Here is a 22,677-nt window from a genome sequence, read left to right on the forward strand (position 1 = left end):
TGGCGATGGATGTTAACTAAATTTATCGTGGTAATCATTTTGCAATATACACATATATCAAATCATTATGTTGTACACCTAAAACTAATACAATGTTATAGGTCAACTACATCTCAACTAAAAAATAAAAAAAGAAGAATAGGTATCTGTACTTGAGATTACAATTGAGGTACAAAGCATCAACAGCTGGGGAATCACAGACATAGCTGAGAGCAAGGGTATCATTCTAAAAATAGGGAAGTATAAATTTTACATACTGAATGTTGAGATCCCCAGTGCTCTTCCAGTACTTGGCTCTCAGAAAGCTGGCAGCTAGGATTATGCCCTCAAGGCTGAGATTCGGAGGAGCCTTTTATGTGCATTTGCCCAGCCCAAGAAAAAGACGCAGAGACACTGACGGAACAGGGAAGAAACAATGCAGCCAGACCATTCTTCAGTGAACCTCCCAGTAACCAAACCCAGCTATGAACACAGAGCTTCCAATCAGCTTCTTGGTGCATTATTCTTAAACATACATAGACAGAGATCATGAGACATTTGGGAAAAGACTCTAAGATTCAAGAAAGACACCTCTTGCCAATCAAGCAATCAATGCAACTTTGAGGAAATAGAAAACTATGCAGAAAAAAAGAAAAGTTCAAAAATACTCTATTATTTTACATATCATCATATCAAAGGGCCTAGAAGCAAAAACATCCCAGCAATAATGAGCACAACTAGCACCCAGATCTTACTTCTAACACCATCCTCCAATAAAAAGAACCAGGGCTGCTTAGAGAAATGGCTGGTTCTTTAACTGGAGCAGGAAATATACAGGAGGATCGTGGAGCATCTTGTAGTGCCAAAATGTAAGGAAGCACTCCAAAAAAAACCCCACAATGTTGAGGACACATCAAAGAGACATAGGAGCCAACTGAAAGATCTCCCAAGGACGAAAGCTAAACTAATTTGAACAACAAAATAAAGAAGCTGAATTATAACCCAAAGTATAAAACAAATATCCATGAGTCCATACTAATATAAATAAATGCTAAATAAATAAGTAGGGGGATAATAGACAACTCTCTTGTGCAGAAGAATTCCAAATAATTTATCTAGACACTCTGCTCTCAAAGAGGTGGAAAATAACTCGCCACTCCTTAAGTATCGGCTGCTCATAGGCAAAGAATAACTTTTCATTGGAGAAACCTGACAAACACTACTAGGTGATCAACATTAGCATCGCAGTGCTAAGTCATGTTGATAGTATGTATGGATCCTTGATATAATATGATGAGAATGGCACTTTACCTCTAGTCTTTCTCTCAAAATAAACCCAGTCTAATCCTGAGAAAAACATCATACACATCCCTATTGAGGTACATTCTACAAAACAGTTGACCGATATTCTTCAAAACTGCCAAAGTCATCAAAAAGAAAGTAAGTCTGAGAAACTGTTACAGCTAGAAGGGACCTAAGGAGACATAACAACTAATTGTAATGTGGTATCCTGAATGGAATCCTGGAACAGAAAGAGTATTAGACAAAAACTAAGAAAATCTGAATAAAGTATGGAGTCAGCCCAGGAAGCCTAATATCCAAATAATAGTATTCCATAAAGATAGAAGAGAGAAAATAAAGGGGAAGATATTATCAATAAAATAATTCAACAAGGCGCCAGCCCGGTGGCACAGCGGTTAAGTGCACATGTTCTGCTTCGGCAGCCCAGGGTTCACTGGTCCGGATCCCAGGAGCGGACGGACATGGCACCGCCAGGCAAGCCATGCTGTGGTAGGCATCCCACATATAAAGTAGAGGAAGATGGGCATGGATGTTTGCTCAGGGCCAGGCTTCCTCAGCGAAAAGAGGAGGATTGTCAGCAGATGTTAGCTCAGGGCTGATTTTCCTCAAAAAAAAAAAAAAATTTCAACAAAATTCCCCAGAAATGAAAGTGCCCAATTTCTCAAATTGATAGTGTTCTCCAAAGATCTAGCACAGTGGATGAAAATAGACCCACACTTTAATTAATAACAACAATGTACCAATATTGGTTCATTAATTGTGACCAACGTAGCATACTACGTAAGATGTTACTATTAGGAAAAACTGGGTGTGTGGTATTTGGGAACTCTGTGAACTATCTTCACAATTTTTCTGTAAATCGAAATCTATTCTAAACTAATAAATTTATTTAAAAGGTTTTAAAAATTATATCCCATTTAAATAAAATGTCCAGAATATGCAAATCTATAGAGACAGAAAGTAGATTTGTGGTTGCCCACAGTGGGGGAACACAAAGTGACTTTATAGTATGGAAACTATATTTCAATAAAGTCAAAAAAACAAGAAGACAGACAACCACCACCTTGTGGAAATTAAAAAGATGCTCTGCCAAAGCCAGAATTAACTAAGAAAGATGTGCATATGAGATGCAGGAAACTGGATCCATCACAAGAGAGTGGCAAAGGATAACTCCAAGATGGAGTAAAGGAACATCCCAAGGTGTTGGCTGTGCAATAGGACTAGCAAACCAAGATTTCAAACAACCCGGACTGATGGCGCTAGGGCAAAGATCCACAGCTTGTCAGATTCTCAAAGGGATTTGTAAACCAAAAACTACCATAAACACTGCTATAAGGTATCCAGTAGAGATCTCACCCAAGGGACAAATCACAAGAGACTCCTATGACAAAAAGAATCTTTCAGATGTTGCACATCTGAAAGAGAAAAAACGTAGAGAGTGATGAAGTAGATTAACAGTTTTCCTGACCGGATGTGATCATGTAGAAATGAAAGAAAGGAAACAGAAGCACAGTTAAAGCACTCTAGAAACTTAGTGAATGTGACTTCAGATCAAACTTGAAACCTTACTCTACAGAGCTTAAGATACCCTGAAAAGACAGTGTTTTTTTTTAAAATTTGTGATTTACGTCCCACCTACCCCAAAAAATGAGATGACAGATAAGAAAAAGCATACAAAAAATTTAAATCAGAATAAAGAACACTAAAAGAAGCAAAGAAACAGATGTTCTTAAGTACCTATGGCATAACTTTCTTTTAAATTGCAAAAAATGACAGTTTGCTTGCAATATATGATATTTTTAAAAATTCAAACAGAAAAAATTATGGAAAGAAATACATAAAATATAAAACATGGCTATGTTACTTTTGGAAGGTGGGGTTATGAGTGATTGCTATTTTTTCTTTATACTTTTCTGTACTTTCTGAATTTCCTACTATGAGCATTTATGATCTCTATTATAAAGGGATTATACTAAAAAACGTGCATTTCCCTTGATCTGGTAAAGAAGAGATTTTTTTTTAACTAGGATTTAGAACACTAATTACTAGTTTCTTTACTGCAAAAATTTAGTTAACACTATTAAAGTACAAGGATGTAGACTATAAAAAGTAACTCTTCCTATTTATATGCACCTAATTTAAAGGTGAATACTAGAAGACTAATATGTCATGTATTCCTATTAAACCAAAGAAACATGTATCTGAAGTAGTTACACAATATTAACAGAATATTTGAAAACTGAAATGAACAAAACTTTAAGTCAAAACCAAAACAACTGCAGGAGTCCTGGCTCATCGCCTGCACAGGGATTTGCACACCTACATCATTCATCCAGCAAAGGAGAATAACCATCATTCCTGGCCCTTATTGCTCAAATCTCTTGGGAAGAAAAAGTACATGAAATTCATAACCCAATACTACTTTACAGTGAAAAATCCACCAAGACTCCGGATTTAGATGAGTCAGCACTGTTCTCCCTTCCCAGATAGCCACAAATGAGTAAAACAGGGTCCCCTCACAAATAAAATTTGAATATAACAATTACCTCCTTCCCAGATTTCTCCTCACCCAATACCCCATCTCTCTGTGTTTCTGCTAAGATTTCCCAAAAGGAAAATACAGATCCTTTCCTCAAAGTCCTCACTGTCAGAGATTTCTATAGATCTTAGGTCTTAGAAAATTAAAAGCTTTCCTCCTCAAAAGGTCAACTTCATGAACTCAAACTTCCCATAATTATCCACACACTACTCTCTGCACATTTCCTCCTCTCTTTGCATTATATGGAACGAGAAGCCTTGAAGGCAAAAAGAAAAAATATATATATACCACCTGGAATCCACTGAAAACACTTTCATCTATCATTTCATTTCAGCTTCACCACAACCCTCAGAGGGATTTTATGGATAAGGAAAATGGCTCAGATATAATAAGTCACTCAATGAGTATGAGGCAAAATCTGATTAGAAATCCCTACAGACATTCCATCAAATACTCTTTTCACCTACTACACAGAGTGGATGTCTGTTAGAACTTCAGAATTTAGATCAGCCAAGAAGTACAATTGTGCTGTAAGGAAAACTCTAAGAGTAAGTAATCATCAGAAGGCTAAAAAGCTATAAAAGCCCAAGTTCTCTGCTGTGATACAGAGCAGTATCCTTAACCCACAGATCATGAGAGGGTTCCTCCGTAACTAAAGTAATTCCAGATCTGCTGGACCCTTTCATTGCACCAAGCACCATCAATCTCCACCATCAATCTCCACGCTGCCCTACCTCTGGTGCTTAGGCAAAGATGGCCCCTCAGAGCCTTCCCTTGATGCTGGAATGGGAGAGAGCCAGGGAGAGTAGAGGCCCAACCTGCCAGTAAATGAGCTTAGTAAGAAGAACATGCAAGACATGAGGCTAGGGCCTTCTATCAGTCCTTGGAAGAAAACCAAGACTAAAAGCCACCAGTGTTGCCAAAGCTTTAGGTGAAAAGCGACAGCTTCTTAGAAGGAGCCCAATGAGTAAGTGCTATGACAATTCTTTCTCTCCACTTTCTCAATGTCCAGTGTCTTCTACATCTCTCATACTCTCTTCTCTGGACAGACTTTGAAAATAAATCAGTTCCACTTAGATCAACAACCTTACAAACAAGGATCCTCCCTTTCCTGGAAAATCATTAGGTCTGATAAATGCTAAACTGAGGATTCTAGCCAGAATGACTAACAGGGTAGCAATTTTCCTGCAACTGAGTTATTTATAGAGGCAACAGCGGCAGCTGATAGTCTATAAGCTATCACAAATACCATCATTTCTCTTTTTTGCCCCTAGTATTCTTTTTTCATATAGTCTATCTGGTATATTCTTATTTCAGTTGTTCCCCCAACTAACTCTTTAACCCTAGCTTCCATTACTATCCTTTGAATAGTATATGTTCTCACCAACAAGGATGACTCAATATTGCCTAAACATGCCCCATAGTTCCCTCCTTACCTACCCTCTGCCTATTCCCACTACATCCTCCTGGTGTAAGTCCTTCAAGATCTTGTTCAAATGCCACTTTTATTACACAGTTTTCCCTAATCATTGCCAACATATGTGACTGTTCTCCCCATCTAGTACCAGGTACTCTCTAACAGAGCTAAATGGCAGTATCATCCGAAACTGTGACTTCACTGAAGAAAAATAAATTCATTTCCATCCTTCCACCTGTTGACAGCAAAAGCTCAATTTTTTTTAATAGAACCAAATTTATCCTTTTTTCCACACTGTTATCATGCCTTAAAACTTTGGTAGGGGCTGGCCCAGTGGCACAGCAGTTACGTGCACACGTTCCACTTCGGTGGCCTGGGGTTTGCTGGTTCGGATGCCGGGTGCAGACACGGCACCGCTTGGCAAGCCATGCTGTGGCAGGCATCCCACATATAAAGTAGAGGAAGATGGGCACGGATGTTAGCTCAGAGCCAGTCTTCCTCAGCAAATAGAGGAGGATTGGCGGCAGATGTGAGATCAAGGCTAATCTTCCTCAAATAAATAAATAAATAAATAAAAATTTAAAAACCTTTGGTAAAAGAGTAAGAGAACTAAACCTTGAAAAGGTTCCAACTCACAAAGTCACACCTTTGAAAGAAGCTCAATCAAACTAGCATGACATCGTAAAAGCTCTAAAAAAATAAATCCATACCCTTCGATCTGCTAAATCCACTAAAAAGCAATTTCTGGGGGCTACCCAGTGGCTTAGTGGTTAAGTTTGCACGCTCCGCTTCAGTGGCCTGGGGTGCACAGGTTCGGATCCCAGGCACGGACCTAGCACCACTAGTCAAGCCACGCTGTGAGGGCATCCCACATAAAATAGAAGAAGATTGGCACAGATGTTAGCTCAGTGACAATCTTCCTCAAGCAAAAAGAGGATTGGAACAGATGTTAGCTCAAGGTCAATCATCCTCACACACACAAAAAAGCAATTTCTTACAGTTGAGCTATTTACAGCTGCAAGAAAAGAAGAAAAGCAAATGCTTAACAACAAGAGAGAATTTGGTACATCAAGGCAATGGAATACAATCTAACCGTTAAAGAAACATACACAGGTAAAGAAAAAAACTAAAAACATCTATTGATTACAACTGGGTTAAGAAGTCTAGATACAAACAAGGTTGGGGATCAAAATTTTTAGAGCCAATGGCTCCCAACAAGAGGCCCATTAAAAAAATTATGATGAGGCATCATTTTTAATATTTCAAAAAGCTATATTGAAAAGTATATGAAAATATTACATAAATTAACTAAAAGGTCAAATTTCTTTGCTTTTGGCTGTAACTATATTACGTTGTAACTTCTAATTATTGCCAGGCAACCAGAAACTATAATTGCCAAGAATACACCTTTGAGAACTTTTTAAAATCCAATTATAATTTTATAAATGCAGGGGGATTTTGAGAGGATACAAGCTTTTTCTAACTTTTTATTATGAAAAGTACAATGAATTAACATGTATCCATCACTTGGTTTCAACAGTTATCAACGCATGTCCAATCTTACTTTATATCTGCACACCTCCATACGAAATTATTTTAAAGCAAATTCAGACATATTTTATCTACAATATTTTAGTGTGTCTCCAAAAGATAAGACCTCTTTTTTCTTTTAACATAACCGTAATATTATTAATACACCTAGAAAAATCCTTAATGCAAATATGTACTCAGTGTTCAAACGTCCTTAATTGTCTCATAAATGTTTGAAACTAGCTTTTAAATCAGAGTGGACCTAAAGGAAAATAATGTATAATGGTCTTTAATAGTAGGAAAACATACCTGCTTCCAGGAATTTGTTTTTTATGAAGTTGTTTAAGGGCATGAGGAGGGAAAAAAAGGTACTTTCTCTGTATAAATGAACCAAAACAAATTTAGAGAAACTTCAGGTCTCAAATAACATCAAAGACAGATGGTTAGAGCCAGACGTGATTCTCAAAACATTTAACAATCAGTGCAATGTGGGCACCAACCAATCAGAAGAAACGCTGGCTATACACACATGGTGTACAGGCTGCATGTCAACCCTGGACAGAGCCCTGATTATGGAACAAGCAGAGAGGCCTCAGGAACCCGCTGCCCATGCTGAAATCCAACCCTGCCTGCAGTAGAACAATAAGCCACAACCATACCAGTCACAAGCAAAGTTACCACAAGGTCTTGATAAACATATCTTCTACTTGGCACAGCTGTTAACTGCTGGATCACTATAGCTGCAACTGTTCATCCTAGCATTTATCATTTGAACTAGGCAAAGAAAGAATCCTCTTTTGAGCAAGTAGTATGGTGAAGTGGAAAGAGTTCCTGATTCTAGCATGACCTAGAACATAGTCTGCCTGTCTCTAAAAGTTAAAACCATAATAGGAACATTAATACCCTTCAACCTACTGCTTATAAGTCACAGCTTTTCCAGTAAGTTCTTCAGCTTGCTAAAGAATGTAAAAGATAGTCCTGTGTGATTATTTAGAATCCTTTCATAAACAGAGGGCATGCCCCGACCATTTTAAAGTAAACCTAAAACAACATACCTGAAGGAAGGGAAGAAGAAGAGAGCTCTTGAAAGGAAGAGAGAAAGCCTGGAATGCTAGGCCTGGTTCAATACAATCAAGCCTTATTCATAGCACTTTTATCTTCCTAGGCTCCAGTTTTTCTCCAATTTCCAACTTTCTGCCAACTTCCCCAGTCTCACCTCATACTACCCACTCTCTCCCTCTATACACACTATCTGTACTAATTCACTTGTAGTTCCCAAATACGGCATGCTTTTTCATGCCTTCGTTCTTTTGCAGATGCTATTCTCTGCCTAGAATGACCTTCATACCCTTCCTTGCCTGTTTTAGCCAATCTACATTTATTCAAGTGAGTGCTTTCAAAACCTACAGTATTCCAACAGTGTGTTGCCATTCTCCATCTCCAAGATCTACTGGAACTCTTCTGTGGGAGCTACCGTCAGAGCTATTTACTGGCCATAAAACAAATCTGCTCCTTTGAATGTAGTTCATATGACACAGTTTTCAGTTCCCTCAGCACCCTAGCTCCTAAAACTAAAACCAGTACGTTATCTAGGTGTGGTCTGACTAACATTATTTAAAACAGGACAATCCACTCTCCTTTTCAACGATATCTCTCTATTAATGCAACCTAAAATCAGAACTTTTTGTCAACTAAACCATATTTTTGCCATAAATCAAACTTGCAGCCAAGTAAAAGCCTGACACTCTTGTGCTGCTATTAACTCACATCTGCCCTCTAGCCTACTTTCGCATCACCTGTTTCATCATACAGCTCAAATCTCTTATCTCCAAGTATATCCTAATCGTTCCCATCCAAACATTCCTGAATCCAAAAACGGTAGCTGACAGCATTCCCCTCCTCTACCAGTCTACTCCCTTAATAAAGAAAATGTAGACAAACTGACCTAAATATTCTTAGTGGGCCCATGTTGGCACTTAATAATCACAGTCTCCTTCTGTAAATCCTCATACTATACTCTTAATAAACCACTCCAGATTTTGACTAGGAATATGTCGAGCTCTTACCTTCCTATTAGTCTTGAAAACATGTCTGTTTGTGGTAACTTCATGATTCCGTAAAGGTTACTGACAGTGACTAGATGATTTCATCCCAAAATTCTTTCAAAACTCTGGGGTGTAATCTGTCTGGGTCAGGAGACTTGAAGTCATTCAGAGGAATTAAATGCTCTTTATATAAATGCTTAGTGACCTCAGGTTTCAGTCTACTCTTACCAAGTCAGTACTATCCTTTCCAACCCATAATTTACTAGGAGAATGGTGGATAAAAGCTTCTGGGGCCATTTTAGTTCCCCCTCCCTTTTTTTTTTTTTTTGGTGAGGAAGACTGGCCCTGAGCTAAAATCTGTGTCAATCTTCCTCTTCTCTGTAAGTGAGATGCCTCCACAGCATGGCTTGAAGAGTGGTGTGCAGGTTGGCACCCAGGATGGAAACCTGCAAACCCTGGGCTGCTGAAGCAGAGCACGTGAACCCAACCCCTATGCCATTGGGCTGGCCCCTCCAAGCCAAATTGATGACATGGTCCTGCCTAAGGCCTAGGCATCAGTGATGATTAAAAGAGTGAATACTGGGAAGACTGTGAAGGAGAAGTTAAGATACTGACAAGCACCACGGAGGTGAGGTGCACTGAGAGAGGCAGGTCAGGGATGAGTTCACAGTCGGCACACAGCATGTCTTGATGAGCCGAATGTGGGTCCGCATCCAGGATCCGAACCCGCAAACCCCAGGCCACCAAAGCAGAGTGTGCAAACTTAACCACTATGCCATCAGGCCAGCCACCCATTTTAGTCTTTAAGATAGTTTTTTCATATGTGTTTATTTGGGATTTCACATTTAGAGTATCAACCAGCATAAAATACCCTTTTGAAGAAATATTTCACAAAATAAAAGTTTCTTTCTTTTTTTTCAGGCACTTCAAAACAAACCCATAAAACTGTTAGAGGAAGCAGAGATGCCAATTATAACACAGTTCTTCTTACCACAGCAGCAAAAACCGAACCAGCCAATCTATTACAAAACAAGGCTAAAGAAGAATTCCGAAAATGAATACTCCTCTGCTACCAGAGAGAGAGAAAATGTGCCAAGCCAAAAATTTTAATTCTCCCTCAAGGTGAAAATATCCCCACAATTCATCAACATATCAACCCACAAATATTTACAGAATCTGCAAGACACTTAACCAAAACAATTCGTCCAAAACCCTACATCATAGCCACATTCTCAACAAATCCAAGCTATAAATACAAGCACAGTCAGAGTGATGTTTTCTCCACGGAGCCACCATGGGGCAGAGACCCTGTCTACCTCACACTCGACTCCTCTGCTATATCACTACATTATTCCACACCCAAGCAACTGACCCACCAATCTTGACTGAGTTCCTACTACGTACACAGCTCTATGCTAAGTGCAATACAGAAAGATAAAACTTCACCATTCAAAACCAACCCCTCCTGAAATTCACGACCACATTTGAGTAAACTTGTACCTCCTTCTCTGGACAGACAGGCCTCACAAATCTGAAGGGGGCTCTTCTCCAGATGAAGCTAGGAAGGTAGTGTGGTATATCCTGCGGTACATACACTATAGTGGAAAACACAGGACTTTAAAGACAGGCAAATCTAAATTCAAATACTAGTTCCATGTCTTGTTGAATTTTACATAACCCATCCAAGGTCTCTCTTCTGTAAATCTCAGTTTCCTCATCTGTACTGCGGGGGTAATACCTATTTCATAGGTCTAGTGAGAGGAGCGAGTTAACATATGTAAAGTGTATGACACACGTGTATGGAACACAAGAGGCAAAAGGACAGCCATACATGTGAGAGTCACCTCTAAATCTTTAACCATGAAAACAAGACACAGAAATGCCCTGGAAATTCCCAAATGTTTCCCAAGAAGGAAGCCTCTACTGCATGAAGTGACATCTATCTGCTTCACAGAACAGACACCAAAGCAGATCCCAGAGCAGCAAACACAGCTGTACCAAGAAAGCCGGCACCTTCCTCTGTCCAAATTTCAAACCACAGCTTATAAGAAGAGACCACCCGACAGTCTCCTCCTCCCCAGAGCACGCAGAGCATGCAGGGGTTTAAGCATCCAGGAGCTGGGAGCCTCCTGTCAGCTCACCCTCAATAACAGGAGGGAGTTTTCTTTACCCTTAAGAACTTTTATAGTAATAAATCCTTTTTTTTTTTTTTACAGTTTCCTAACCACTAAAATTTTACCAATTAGTGCTAAAATCAAAGCATAAAGAGTAGCATTTGTTTTACTAAGTGAGTACTAAAAGCATGTATTGGTCATATCAAAGCCTTATACTTCAGGTCCAGCTGTGAGAGGAACGGAAATGCTTCTCTTTCATTTTGCAGAAAGCTGAAAAACGACAAATACGCACACACAAAAAAGGTGGGGGAGCTTTTTTCAGGCAGCACAGAGCAGTGCTATAGCACAGCGTTTAAGGTTAGCTCTGTGACTGCAGATCTAATGTGAAAGGTAAAACAACAAAGCCTTTAGAAGGAAAAACACAACATCTTTGTGACCCTGCAATAGCAAAAAGGCCTCAAACAGAACACAAGATGCACTAAACATAAAGAGAGAAAACTGATAAACTGGACTATAACTAAAAACTTTTGTTCCTCAAAAGCCACCATTAAGAGAATGAAAAGGAGGGCTGGCCAGGTGGCGTAGCAGTTAAGTTCGCGAGTTCTGCTTCAGTGGCCCGGCGTTCATGGGTTTGGATCCTGGGTGCGGACTTACCCACCACTCATCAGGCCATGCTGTGGGGGCATCCCATGTACAAAATAGAGGAAGACTGGCACAGATGTTAGCTCAGGGACAATCTTCCTCAGCAGAAAAAAAAAAAAAAGGGAGAGAGCATTAAAAGGGAACACACAGATCACAAGAAGCTATTTGCAATACATATAATTGACAAAAGACACATATCTAGAACATATAAAGAATTCCATTAAATCAATAAGGGAAAAAAAAGACCACCTGAAAGAAAAATGGCAAAAGACTTGGATACTTCCAAAAAGAGGAGATACAAATGTCTGATAAACTTTGCGAGATACTCAACTTCATTAGTTATCCAGAAAATGCAAATTTAAGTAATGCAATACCACTACATAACCACTAGAATGACTAAAATGAAAAAGAAGGAAAATGCTGTGTTGGGGAGGATAGGGATGAGAATGCAAATTGATACGACCACCGTGGAAAGCAGCTGGTAGTATCTACTAAAGCTGAACACATACCCATGACCCAGCAATTCCACTCCCACGTACAAACTCAACAGACCAAAGGGCATGTTCACAAAAAAGGCACACAGAGGAATGTCCGTAACTTATCACTATTGAAACATTCAAAATCTAGAAACCACTCATGTGTCATCAACAGTAGAACTGAGAGACAAAATTGTGGTACTGTTACACAACAGAAAACTATATACAGCAATGATAATAACCAACTGATTTGGGATATTCTTTTAATATATTATTTATAAATATATAACATGTTATAATTTAAAATAAATGTCTTTTTTACTTCAGCTTGTTTGAATGAGTTTCTGTCCCTTGTAATCAATTAACTCCTAACTAGGATCAATAAAATTTGAGGAGAATACTTTACGATAGTGAGAAATACTCATGATAGAACATTAAGTGAAAAAATCAAAACAAAATTTTTACATTTCACTTTATCACAATATGTAAAAGTATACACATACACCCACAAAGAGTAAGAACTGGAAAGAATTAATGTGGGTGATGGTCACACATGTATACAAATATAAATATACATCAAGCTATATACTTACAATTTGTGTTTAAGGTACACACTGCAATAAAAATATTTAAAAACTGGAAGGAACTACATAAAGATAACAAAATGTTAACAGCTTAATTCTGGATAGAAGAATTATGAGTGGGGCCAGGCCCAAGGCCTAGTGCTTAAGTTTGGCACACTCTGCTTCAGCAGCCCGAGTTCGGTTCCTGGGCACCGACCTACACCACTTGGCAGGAGCCATGCAGTGGTGGCAACATACATAAAAAATAGAGAATGTCTGGCACGAATGTTAGCTCAGGGCAAATCTTCCTCAGCCAAAAAAAAGAGGAAGAAGTTATTGCTTTATATGCTGACCTGGCAGAAGACTATGAGCTCCTGAAGGACAAGGATGCATGAACTGCATCTCATACATTTACGCAAACAAGTGTCATCACTAAATTGGTCTTTAAAAACAGAAAGGGGTGTGGTAGAAGACTTTGGAGAAAGGACTACATAACAACTCTTTGAAAATCTGAATAGGCAGCCTCTATCTTTTCATAATTAATATAAATCTGTTATCAAGCACCTACCATGTAAAGCACTGTCTTCCAGCAAAGCTAAGAAATTTGCCTAGCTGATTCTGGGACAAGAGGAGCTTTTAACATAGTTCTGCAATGTTTTGATTTTTATAATGATCTATGATTTTCATAATCAGGAAAAAATAGTGAAATTCAGGAGCTGGCCCGTGGCCGCGTGGTTAAGTTCGCGCACTCCGCTGCAGGCGGCCCAGTGTTTCGTTCGTTCGGATCTTGGGCGCGGACATGGCACTGCTCATCAGACCACGCTGAGGCAGCGTCCCACATGCCACAACTAGAGGGACCCACAACGAAGAACATACAACTATGTACGGGGGGCTTTGGGGAGAAAAAGGAAAAAATAAAACAATCTAAAAAAAACAAAAACAAAAACAAAAAACAAACAAACAAACAAAAATAGTGAAATTCATTCATGGTAAGTGTCAAATAAAGACTCTGGGGAAAACAAAAAAAGAGCAACCTAACTTACCCAAAATAAAATCTCTGGTTTTCTTTAGCAATATAACAATAATTAATACCTATCTTCATAATTAGGCTAAAACACTGTTAGAGGGCCATTATTCTAAAACTACAAAAACAGAAAGAAAAGAATTATCAGAGATGACACAACTGAAAAAAGAACCAACTCTTCTGACATTCCGAGAAAGTAATTCTAATGTATTATAAAGAAAAGTATATAATTTGTTACAAATTGGGTTTATCCACTTATCTTATAAATCATGGCTTGTGATTATTGTTTCTCAATCATTTCCTCCTCTGTCTTCTTGCCTTTAGAAATCCTGAAAGTTTCTTTGTTGCGTCCCATATCCTTTCATTACGGTAAACAGAAGTCACAGCCAGCTTCCAAACTACAACCACAAAAGATGCAAACTGCAGGCTACAATGAGAGATTTCTGAGGTTAGCAGATGCAAACCATTTTTTTTGTTTTTCAAAGAAAAGAGACCTCAGACAAAAAAGTGTAAAACATCCTGAAACAGCCACACAAAAAACGGAGCTTCTTAGAAACAAAGCCCTAGTAACTACTTGGTCTAAGGAAATCATTTCCAGAACTGATAAGGGCCAGGAAAATACATATATATATAAAATAACAAACAGCCTTAACTATAAGTGAGAAGATGAGTGACCTGGCTCCTCTCCTGACAGAGCTTCTCTACTGCACTGTGGATTGGCGACTGAATTAAAGAGGCCACACCACAGCTCTGCTATTCAGTGATTAAGCCATGGCTTCCGTTTTCCCAAATCCGTAATTAAAAAAAATAATCTCAACAATAGTGAGACAACAGAAAGAAACAGTTCTTTCTAACTTGCTGGGTGACACTGGACAGAAAATTGTATTTAAATGGGACTGAAAAAATTTTAAACCATTTAAAAGTACACTGCAGGGGCCGGCCCCGTGGCCAAGTGGTTAAATTGGTGTGCTCCACTTCGGCAGTCCAGGGTTTCACCCGTTCGGATGCTGGGCACAGACATGGCACCACTCATCAGGCCACGTTGAGGCAGTGTCCCACATGCCACAACTAGAAGGACCCACAACTAAGATATACAACTATGCACTGGGGGGATTTGCGGAGAAAAAGCAGAAAAGGAAAAAAAAAAGATTGGCAACAGTTGTTAGCTCAGGTGCCAATCTTCAAAAAAAAAAATACACTGCAAAACTCTAAAGCCATTTACAAATATTAATCATTACCATCTGTCAAAAGTGGTGGCTGGACTACTCCGATTTCTAGCTCTGACATTTTTGATTCTGTGACCAATATAAACAAATGCACGCTCATACTGTGTTTTGCCAACTGGGAACAGTTTAGAAATCAAGGAATCCCACACTGAGAGAGGAGCGAAGCTTAATAAGAGGGACCTCCACAGCCCTTCTCCTTGCTCAGGCCTCCCAGCACTCCACGAAAACATTTCAGACCAACCCAGCTAGTTCAGCCTATACAGTAGACCACAAACAGCCTAGTAAAACTTTTACCTGACTTAACTATCACACTGATGAACAAAAAAAATTACTAACCTGGCTCTCTTTAACAGGAAACTATGACAGATCCCACAGATGACAATCAAGCAAATATCCTAAGCATAATATTCGAGAAACTTGGTGGTTTAAACCATAACTGTTCCCATCTTACTCCTGGAGTCATACCTTATCCCTTGGAAGCATACTGAAAACTGCCTGAGAGCTGGCACATGCTCTCATTTTGCACCATGACAGGACTCTGACACTCATAAACCCAGTCCAGGGTTCTGTATACTGTGAACTAAAAAGAGCCATCATAGAACATCTGGAACATGGACATTTGACCAATATCTGCTTCACTCAATAACTTTTGAGAACTGTATCTAAAAGTCTGGCTATGACAGCCTGTGTGTAATCACTGAATTCCCTAAGAAGTCACACCTGCTTCCAAAAGGCAAGGCTTTCTCGCTTTCACTGGATCCTATGCCACATCCAGCAGGAACCTAAAACCTTTCAGGCAGCCTCTCACGTGGAGCTAGGTTCCCGAGAGACCTCTAAGACCACATGACAGTAATTCAAACCCAGGAACAGCAACAGGAATTGAGGAGCTGAGCCAAGTCCAAGCATACCTTCCACCAGAGTTGGCCCCAAAACAAGCTTATAAAAGGATATAGGACTGGAAATGGGTATTGCCAAAGGAGCCCTTAGGCAAAGAAAACTTTATTTTTTTATCTAGGAAGGAAAGAGGGCCAGGCAGAGCCTAAGAGAATTTGGTCTAAGCACCAAACACTGTGACCCCGGATTTCCAGTCTGGGATCAGAACTGGCCACTTCAAAATGTATCTCTTTGCCTTGATTATTTTTTAAAACAAAAGACTGAAAGAAACTTTGACCTTCCCCCTAACTGCCTAAAAAGAATTTAAGATAGAAGGCCTATTCCAGGAAGGAGCTAATACCATAAGATGACCACAGTATAATGTAAAATAGGTGTGATAGAAAGGCACCAACAAGCCCATTTTTATCAAAATTCTGTCTCTTGGGTCACACTGCCTAAAGAAGGCCCAGCAAACACTTGTTTTACAAATATTTGCATTTCCATGTCCGTGTGAATTGCCTTCCTCCCCTTTGAAGTCCCAAACCACTCCCCCTCCCCAACATCCTCCTTTGTCTTTAGCTGAAGAAGGTATTTAAGGTGATTAAGGCTTTGGTGGTTCTGGCAAGTTACTCATCTTTTCTGGGTTTCTCTCGTGTATACATGTTATTAAAGTTTGATTTTCTCCTGTTAATCTGTCTCATGTCAATTTAATTCTTAGACCAGCCAGAAGCACCTAGAGGGTAGAGGAATTGTCTTTTTCCCCTGGACCTCTTAAGAGAGAAGCAGGGCCCCAGTGCCATTTAAGTAGAATACACTTAGCTTCCATGTGATCCTCCCCACCTGAGGGAGTGCAAAGTGGGGCTCTCTTACATTTAGCATGTAATTTTTAACTGTCTGGGGGCTGCTCTCTAATTGTTTCCTGTGTGTTTGTCTCTTCTCTTGACTTCTCATTTGCTCTACCTTATAAAAGGAAACATACGACCTAACTTAGGAAATTCCTCCCTCCTGTAGCAACCTTGACCTCTCGAAGTACCCACAGATGCCTGAGGTAAGCCAGGAGGATTTGAGTTTTGCTACAGCTAGGCATCTGGCCTTCAGAGCAGAGATGCCTTTATAAAATGACCATGAGAGAATGTGCACAAAATTGACCAGACTGGTAGAAGAAAATAAAAATTAAGTTTAGCTCATAGTGACTCCCTGCTTGAAACTGGGTCATCAAACTTTTTATACCCACCTCATCTTTGGGAAGAGACAGTCTTTTTTTCTTTTAAATAAGATACCTTTCTTAGTCATCGGGGATATGCAAATTAAAACCACAATGAGATACCACTTCACACTCACTAGGATGCCTATAATCAGTGACAGATAATAAGTGTTGGTGAGGATGTGAGAAAGCGGAACCTTCACCCACTGCTAGTGGGAATGTACACTGGTGCAGCTGTTTTGGAAAAGAGTCTGGCAATTTCTCAAAAGGTGAAACATGGAGTTGCCATATGACCCAGCAATTCCACTCTTAGGTACATCCCCAAGAGAAATGAAAACATATGTCCACACAAAAACTTGTACACAAATGTTCACAGCAGCATTGTTCATAATAATCAACCCAAATCTCCATTAACTTATGGTTAAGTAAAATGTGGAATATTCATACAATGGAATATTATTCAGTCATAAACAGAAATGATGTACTGATATATACTACAACATGTATGAACCTTGAAAACACACTAAGTGGAAAAAGCCAATCAAAAAGGACCCTATACTAACAACTCCGTTTTTTGAAACGTCCAGGACAGGCAAATCTACAGAGATCAAAAGTAGATTAGTGGTTGCCTGGGGATGGGCTTTAGGGAGTTGGAAGAAATGGGGAGTGACTACTAATGGCTATGGATTTTGGGGGGAGAGTGATGAATATATTCTAAAATTGATTGTATTGATAATTGCACTACTCCGTGAATATACTAAAAACCGCTGAATTGTACATTTTAAATAGGTGATATATGGTATGTGAATTATATCTCAATAAAGTTGTTTACATATACTGGAGAGAGAAAACACATATAAGTGATAAGATAAATGGAGCAAAATGTTAACAATCAGTGAATCTGATTTTTTTTGTGTGGACATATGTTTTCATTTCTCTTGGGGATGTACCTAAGAGTGGAATTGCTGGGTCATATGGCAACTCCATGTTTCACCTTTTGAGAAATTGCCAGACTCTTTTCCAAAACAGCTGCACCAGTGTACATTCCCACTAGCAGTGGGTGAAGGTTCCGCTTTCTCACATCCTCACCAACACTTATTATCTGTCACTGATTATAGGCATCCTAGTGAGTGTGAAGTGGTATCTCATTGTGGTTTTAATTTGCATATCCCTGATGACTAAGAAAGATATCTTATTTAAAAGAAAAAAAGACTGTCTCTTCCCAGAGATGAAGTGGGTATTTAAAAAAAAGGATGTACTAAAGTTCTCTGTACTATTCATGTCATTGTTTGGTATGGTTACAGCAAAAGAAAAAGCTTAAAAAATAAGATATCCCTCATGATAATCAAGCACAGTATTCTTGCTTCTCATGAAACAGAAACCTGCACTAGAAAAAACTGCCATCATGTCCACTCCTGCCCCTGCCAAATATTTTCCTCGTCCCCCCAATCATCAGATTACTACAAAGTATTCCTACTCAAGTAGCAGGAAAGGAGAATGAAATATGGAAAAGGAGACAAATATTCTCCAACTTTCCCAGTGCCTCAGTTTCCTCATCTGTAAAATCAGGTTATATAATCTCTAACAGTTCTTCTGTACTTGACATTCCATGATTCTGATGTTCTAACTTCACTGCTGAATACGGTTAAGGAGAAGTACCATCTGACCAGTCCTCTGGCTTTCCTGGACAGTGAGCACTTTCTCTCTTCTAACGGTGACATTAAGACACAATTTCAGTGTATTCGCAGTGTTCTAAGTAGTCTCACACAGGACACTGGGCAGTCTCCCATCTATCTATGTCCCCAACCTCTTCCCTTCAATTTTTGGCAAGGCCCTATGCTCAGAGGCTGGGAAAATCAGAGTAGTGGATGCAGGAACCTAAGATACTTACATCTCAATACTGGGTGTGAGTCAGTGCAGAGGAACTTAAAGACTCCAAGGCAAGAAAGAGGTCACAAGCAATGGGGAAACAACTCTCAGGCAGATAGGGAAAGTAAACTCAGGAATCCCACCTCGGGGTAAGCCTTCTCCTGCAGTCACCTGGTGATGCCCATGAGCAGAAAAAGGGAAAATGAAGATGCCCAGGACACCCTCCTACCAAAGAGGTAGAAAGAGGGAATGGACTCTGCTACCATCCACCTCCCCAGGTAGGATGGGCCAACAATAAGGGAAAATGTAAATCAAAAGCAGTTCTTTCAGATTTGCTGATCTACTAGACAAGCTCAAAAAGCTAACAAGCAGAGACCATTTCCTAAAGTTAGCTAGACCTTGTGCTTCACCCATAGGTTATCTTCCTCTCTTTCCAACCCAAAGTACTTCCTCAACTAACCAGAAGACACAACAAAATTAATTTTCGCATCTTCCTCAATTCCTTGCACAACAAATTACTACACGACTTGCTTAAAGCTTAAGTCTGCAAGAAAGCGGAAGAGGTGACAGCGAGAGACTCCTATAAAAGCCAATGATCTGAGTCTATATTCAACATGCTCTATATTCAGCATGCTCTCTGCTTATTGTTGCAAAGAGAAAAGAATGAATCGTAATCTTTCTCCAACAAAACCAGAAAGAACACCGAGCATCTTTGATTTGCTTTCTCTGGATTCACTTTTGAAGAGTATAGAAGTTACTTATGGTACATAACTTAATTTGCTCGGAGAGAACACAGACTCCCCAGTACCTCCCTAGAGAACCTGGGTGCAATTCACAATTTCCTGCAGTTTCACTTACTATGACATCATCAGTTTGGGAGCTCTAAGGCAGGCTGAAGAGAGAAAATGCACCCTGGAGAGTCTCAACACCCACCTGCATAGAGCTATTCGTATTTTCTGTTTTATCCAGAGATTCCCTCTAGGTAGTCCAGATTCCCCTATCAACCCACCAGAAATGAAATGAAAGAAAAAAAGAAATCCTTCAATCAGTGCCTATTCTTACAAAGGCCGCCTATTGAATAAATGCTCTTGGCATTCCACTACTGCAACCACATTGAAAAAGACAGAAAAATACTCTTCTTTACACATTTTATACAACTCATCCCCCTTTCTTTATTCTCTCAATAAGCTTTCACAGGGAGATAATTTTAGATTGCTGAAAAGCCAGATAATTAACAGATAGTCACTAAAAGAGAATTAACATTTTTGAGGGTCTGCTTGATGAGGTACTTTTTATTTACATTCTTTTTTTTATAGATGAGAACCCCAGCCGAGTTATCTAACTTGCCCCCAGTCATAGAGATAGTCAATAGCAGAGCAGGAATGTTTAACCCCAAAACGCAGGGCTCTCCCTCACAAATCACTCGCCAGCTTCATTCCTATGCGTTATAATTTGCAAACTGTTCTCTTTATTTTCAAAAAACAAACGTCTATTTAATTTAATAGACACTCAGAAGAAAGGCATAAAAATAACAGTGTTTTATTCCACCATCTCAAAGCTTTTTACTGAGGAGAACTGTGTTATTTTCTGTCTTTCTCAACATGTTAGTGTTTTCTAATGACCCAGTCAGGCAATGAGACGCAGTGTAGAGTCATGAGAGGAGCGGTGGACCAAAGTCAAGCAATTATCCGGCAGGACGGAGGCCCTACTGTCCTTCCTGGGCCTCATTTTCCTCTCTGATGTCCCTTCCAGCTCTAATACCGTGAACCGAATTCCAACAACTACATCACAAAGTCACCAATTTAATAAGCATGAAGCACAGATGAAAAATTACCATCTGTATTACAAGAATTTGAAGACCCAAAAAAGTGAACTTGAAACCATGAGGCCACCCCCAAAAAAGGTCTAGTACTAAATTATATTACTGCTTCATGATTTTTTCTCCACCTGCTATTAATTTGAGGAAATAGTATATTGTTCTGACCTTGCTAAAGGTCAGCAATTTTTCACTTTTTAAAAAGATAGTCCATTTTTTTCATTTAAGTATGCGCCTAATTTTTTTCCACAAGAAACACTGGAATTTTTCTAGTGACACACACACACACACAAAAACCTGTCCTGTCACCTCCGAAACAAAGCAAAATTAGTCAACAGGATCATCATTTTCAGGAAACTTTACAGTGACCACATCATGACACACTAGAAAGGAGTATCCCTCATCAAATCAGGATGCCCAGTGCAACCTGGGCACTCCAGACAAAAAGTTTTTCAAAACTGTTGCAATTCAAAGGCTCCAAGGACGGTGCAGGGGAATTCACGGGGATTTTACAATTCCGACACCCTTCTGCAATTAGCGCCAAATCTGATCTGAGCCCCGTCGTCACTTCCCCACCATGTCCCCTTTGAAAGATGACTTGAGAGCATCACTATGTAACCAAGGCTCTCCAACCAGGTTCCTGGCCTTTTATTCACAAATGACGCTAGCCTCATAAAGGATATAAATTACTTTGATAAAAAAGGCATGGCCCCGGGAAGCAAGCCCTCTCTAGAAACGAAGGGAGTTCTCACCGTGCTTGGAGTGGCCCAAGTTCACTTTATTACTTCATGTCCCATCAACCCAGGGGGCCCAGCCCAGGGCTGGGTCAGAACGGTTTTGAGGAAGTGCTGTTATCACAGGCTTCTTGGGAAGGGGCCAGATAAACTCACCAAGTTTCTGTTGTGCTCTGTTGTTTTTTTTTTTTAAAATATGGGTGGAACTTACTCTCACTAGGACATGGGGATGCCTTCTTCCCTCCCTAACGGGTCTTCGAGGACAGACTTCCCTTTATTTTATACTAAGTCACTCAACCTTCACCGGACCGAGGACACACAGCCCTTCCCTCTTCTTCGTCCCAGAGGACGTGACCACAGCGCCGAGGGGCCCCTCACGGCGCGGCGCCCCTCATCCCGCTTCCCCTGCTCCAGCCCGACGTCCCTGTGCCCCGCGCCCGGCGGCCGGGACAAAGCGGGGAGGGGGGCGGCTTCCTCGGGGGTCCCCGGCCGCGGCGGGCGCGGGGAGGCGGCCCCGGGCTCGGCGCGCACTCACCCGACAGTTCGTCCGGCTCCAGCCCGGTCTCAGTGTCCAGCCCGCAGATGACAAAGTAGTCGGCGAAGCGACTGGGCACCGAGCCCCCGCCGCCGCCGCCGCCGCCGCCGCCGCTCATGGCGCCGGGGCCGAGCCGGGCCGGGCCGGGCGGAGCGCAGAGCCCGCGCACCGGGCGCCCGCCCGACCTCAGGCCGCCCCTCCCGCCGCCGCTGCCGCTACCGCGGCTGGGGCCGCCGCCCCCGGCCCTGGCCCGGGCCCCGCGGCTGCCGTGTCGGGGCAGGGGGGCACCGGGCCGCCCCGCGCCGCATCCTGCAAGCCTTCCCCTCCGCGCCGCCGCCGCCAACCGAGAGCGCCACGGCCGGAGAGTCCGGAGAAGGGCGGAGAGCGCCGGGGAGAGCCCCCCGCGGCCCCCTCCCGCCGCGCCTGCGCAGGCGCCTTCTGGGAGGGGGCGGGCGCCTCGCGGAAAGGATGACGTGATGCTCTTCGGGCCGGCTGGTCGCGGCTTCTCAGGCGGGCTCCGCAGAGCGCCCGGGGCTGCCTGGTCGCCCGCAACCGCCACCCGCTCGGGTCTGCGACTCCTTTAGGGAGGGCTGGGGAGGTGCGGGGTGAGTGGGCGCATCCCCCAGAGCTGCGACCCTGGCCCATACTCCGCCCTCCATCTCCGCCTCCCCCGAGAAGTCCGGAGAGGATCTCCGTATCCCTGCCCTGGCACGGGATAGGGTAGCAGGACTGAGCTCCGGAGCCCACTCATCCTATCTCCAGGCTGTCGGCCTAAGCCCGGGATAGCGC

General features: G+C 41.2%; 1 protein-coding gene across 3 annotated transcripts in view; it reads right to left on the minus strand.

Moving 5' to 3' along the window:
• DENND5A (DENN domain containing 5A) overlaps positions 1-22,464 on the minus strand; it is an 83,763-nt gene extending 61,299 nt beyond the window's left edge. For 2 of the 3 annotated variants that reach the window (XM_070626308.1, XM_070626309.1), the window contains exon 1: positions 21,889-22,152. In XM_070626308.1, coding sequence (XP_070482409.1) covers positions 21,889-22,006 — 118 coding nt within the window. In that variant the 5' untranslated portion in view covers positions 22,007-22,152. Of the gene's footprint in view, positions 1-21,888 lie in introns of all 3 variants that reach the window. The other variant, XM_008514663.2, reaches the window with a different exon arrangement.
• Positions 22,465-22,677: the final 213 nt, after the last annotated feature.

The sequence above is a fragment of the Equus przewalskii genome, chromosome 6 (assembly GCF_037783145.1).
Source record: "Equus przewalskii isolate Varuska chromosome 6, EquPr2, whole genome shotgun sequence".
In the NCBI taxonomy this organism is placed as follows: Eukaryota; Metazoa; Chordata; class Mammalia; order Perissodactyla; family Equidae; genus Equus; species Equus przewalskii.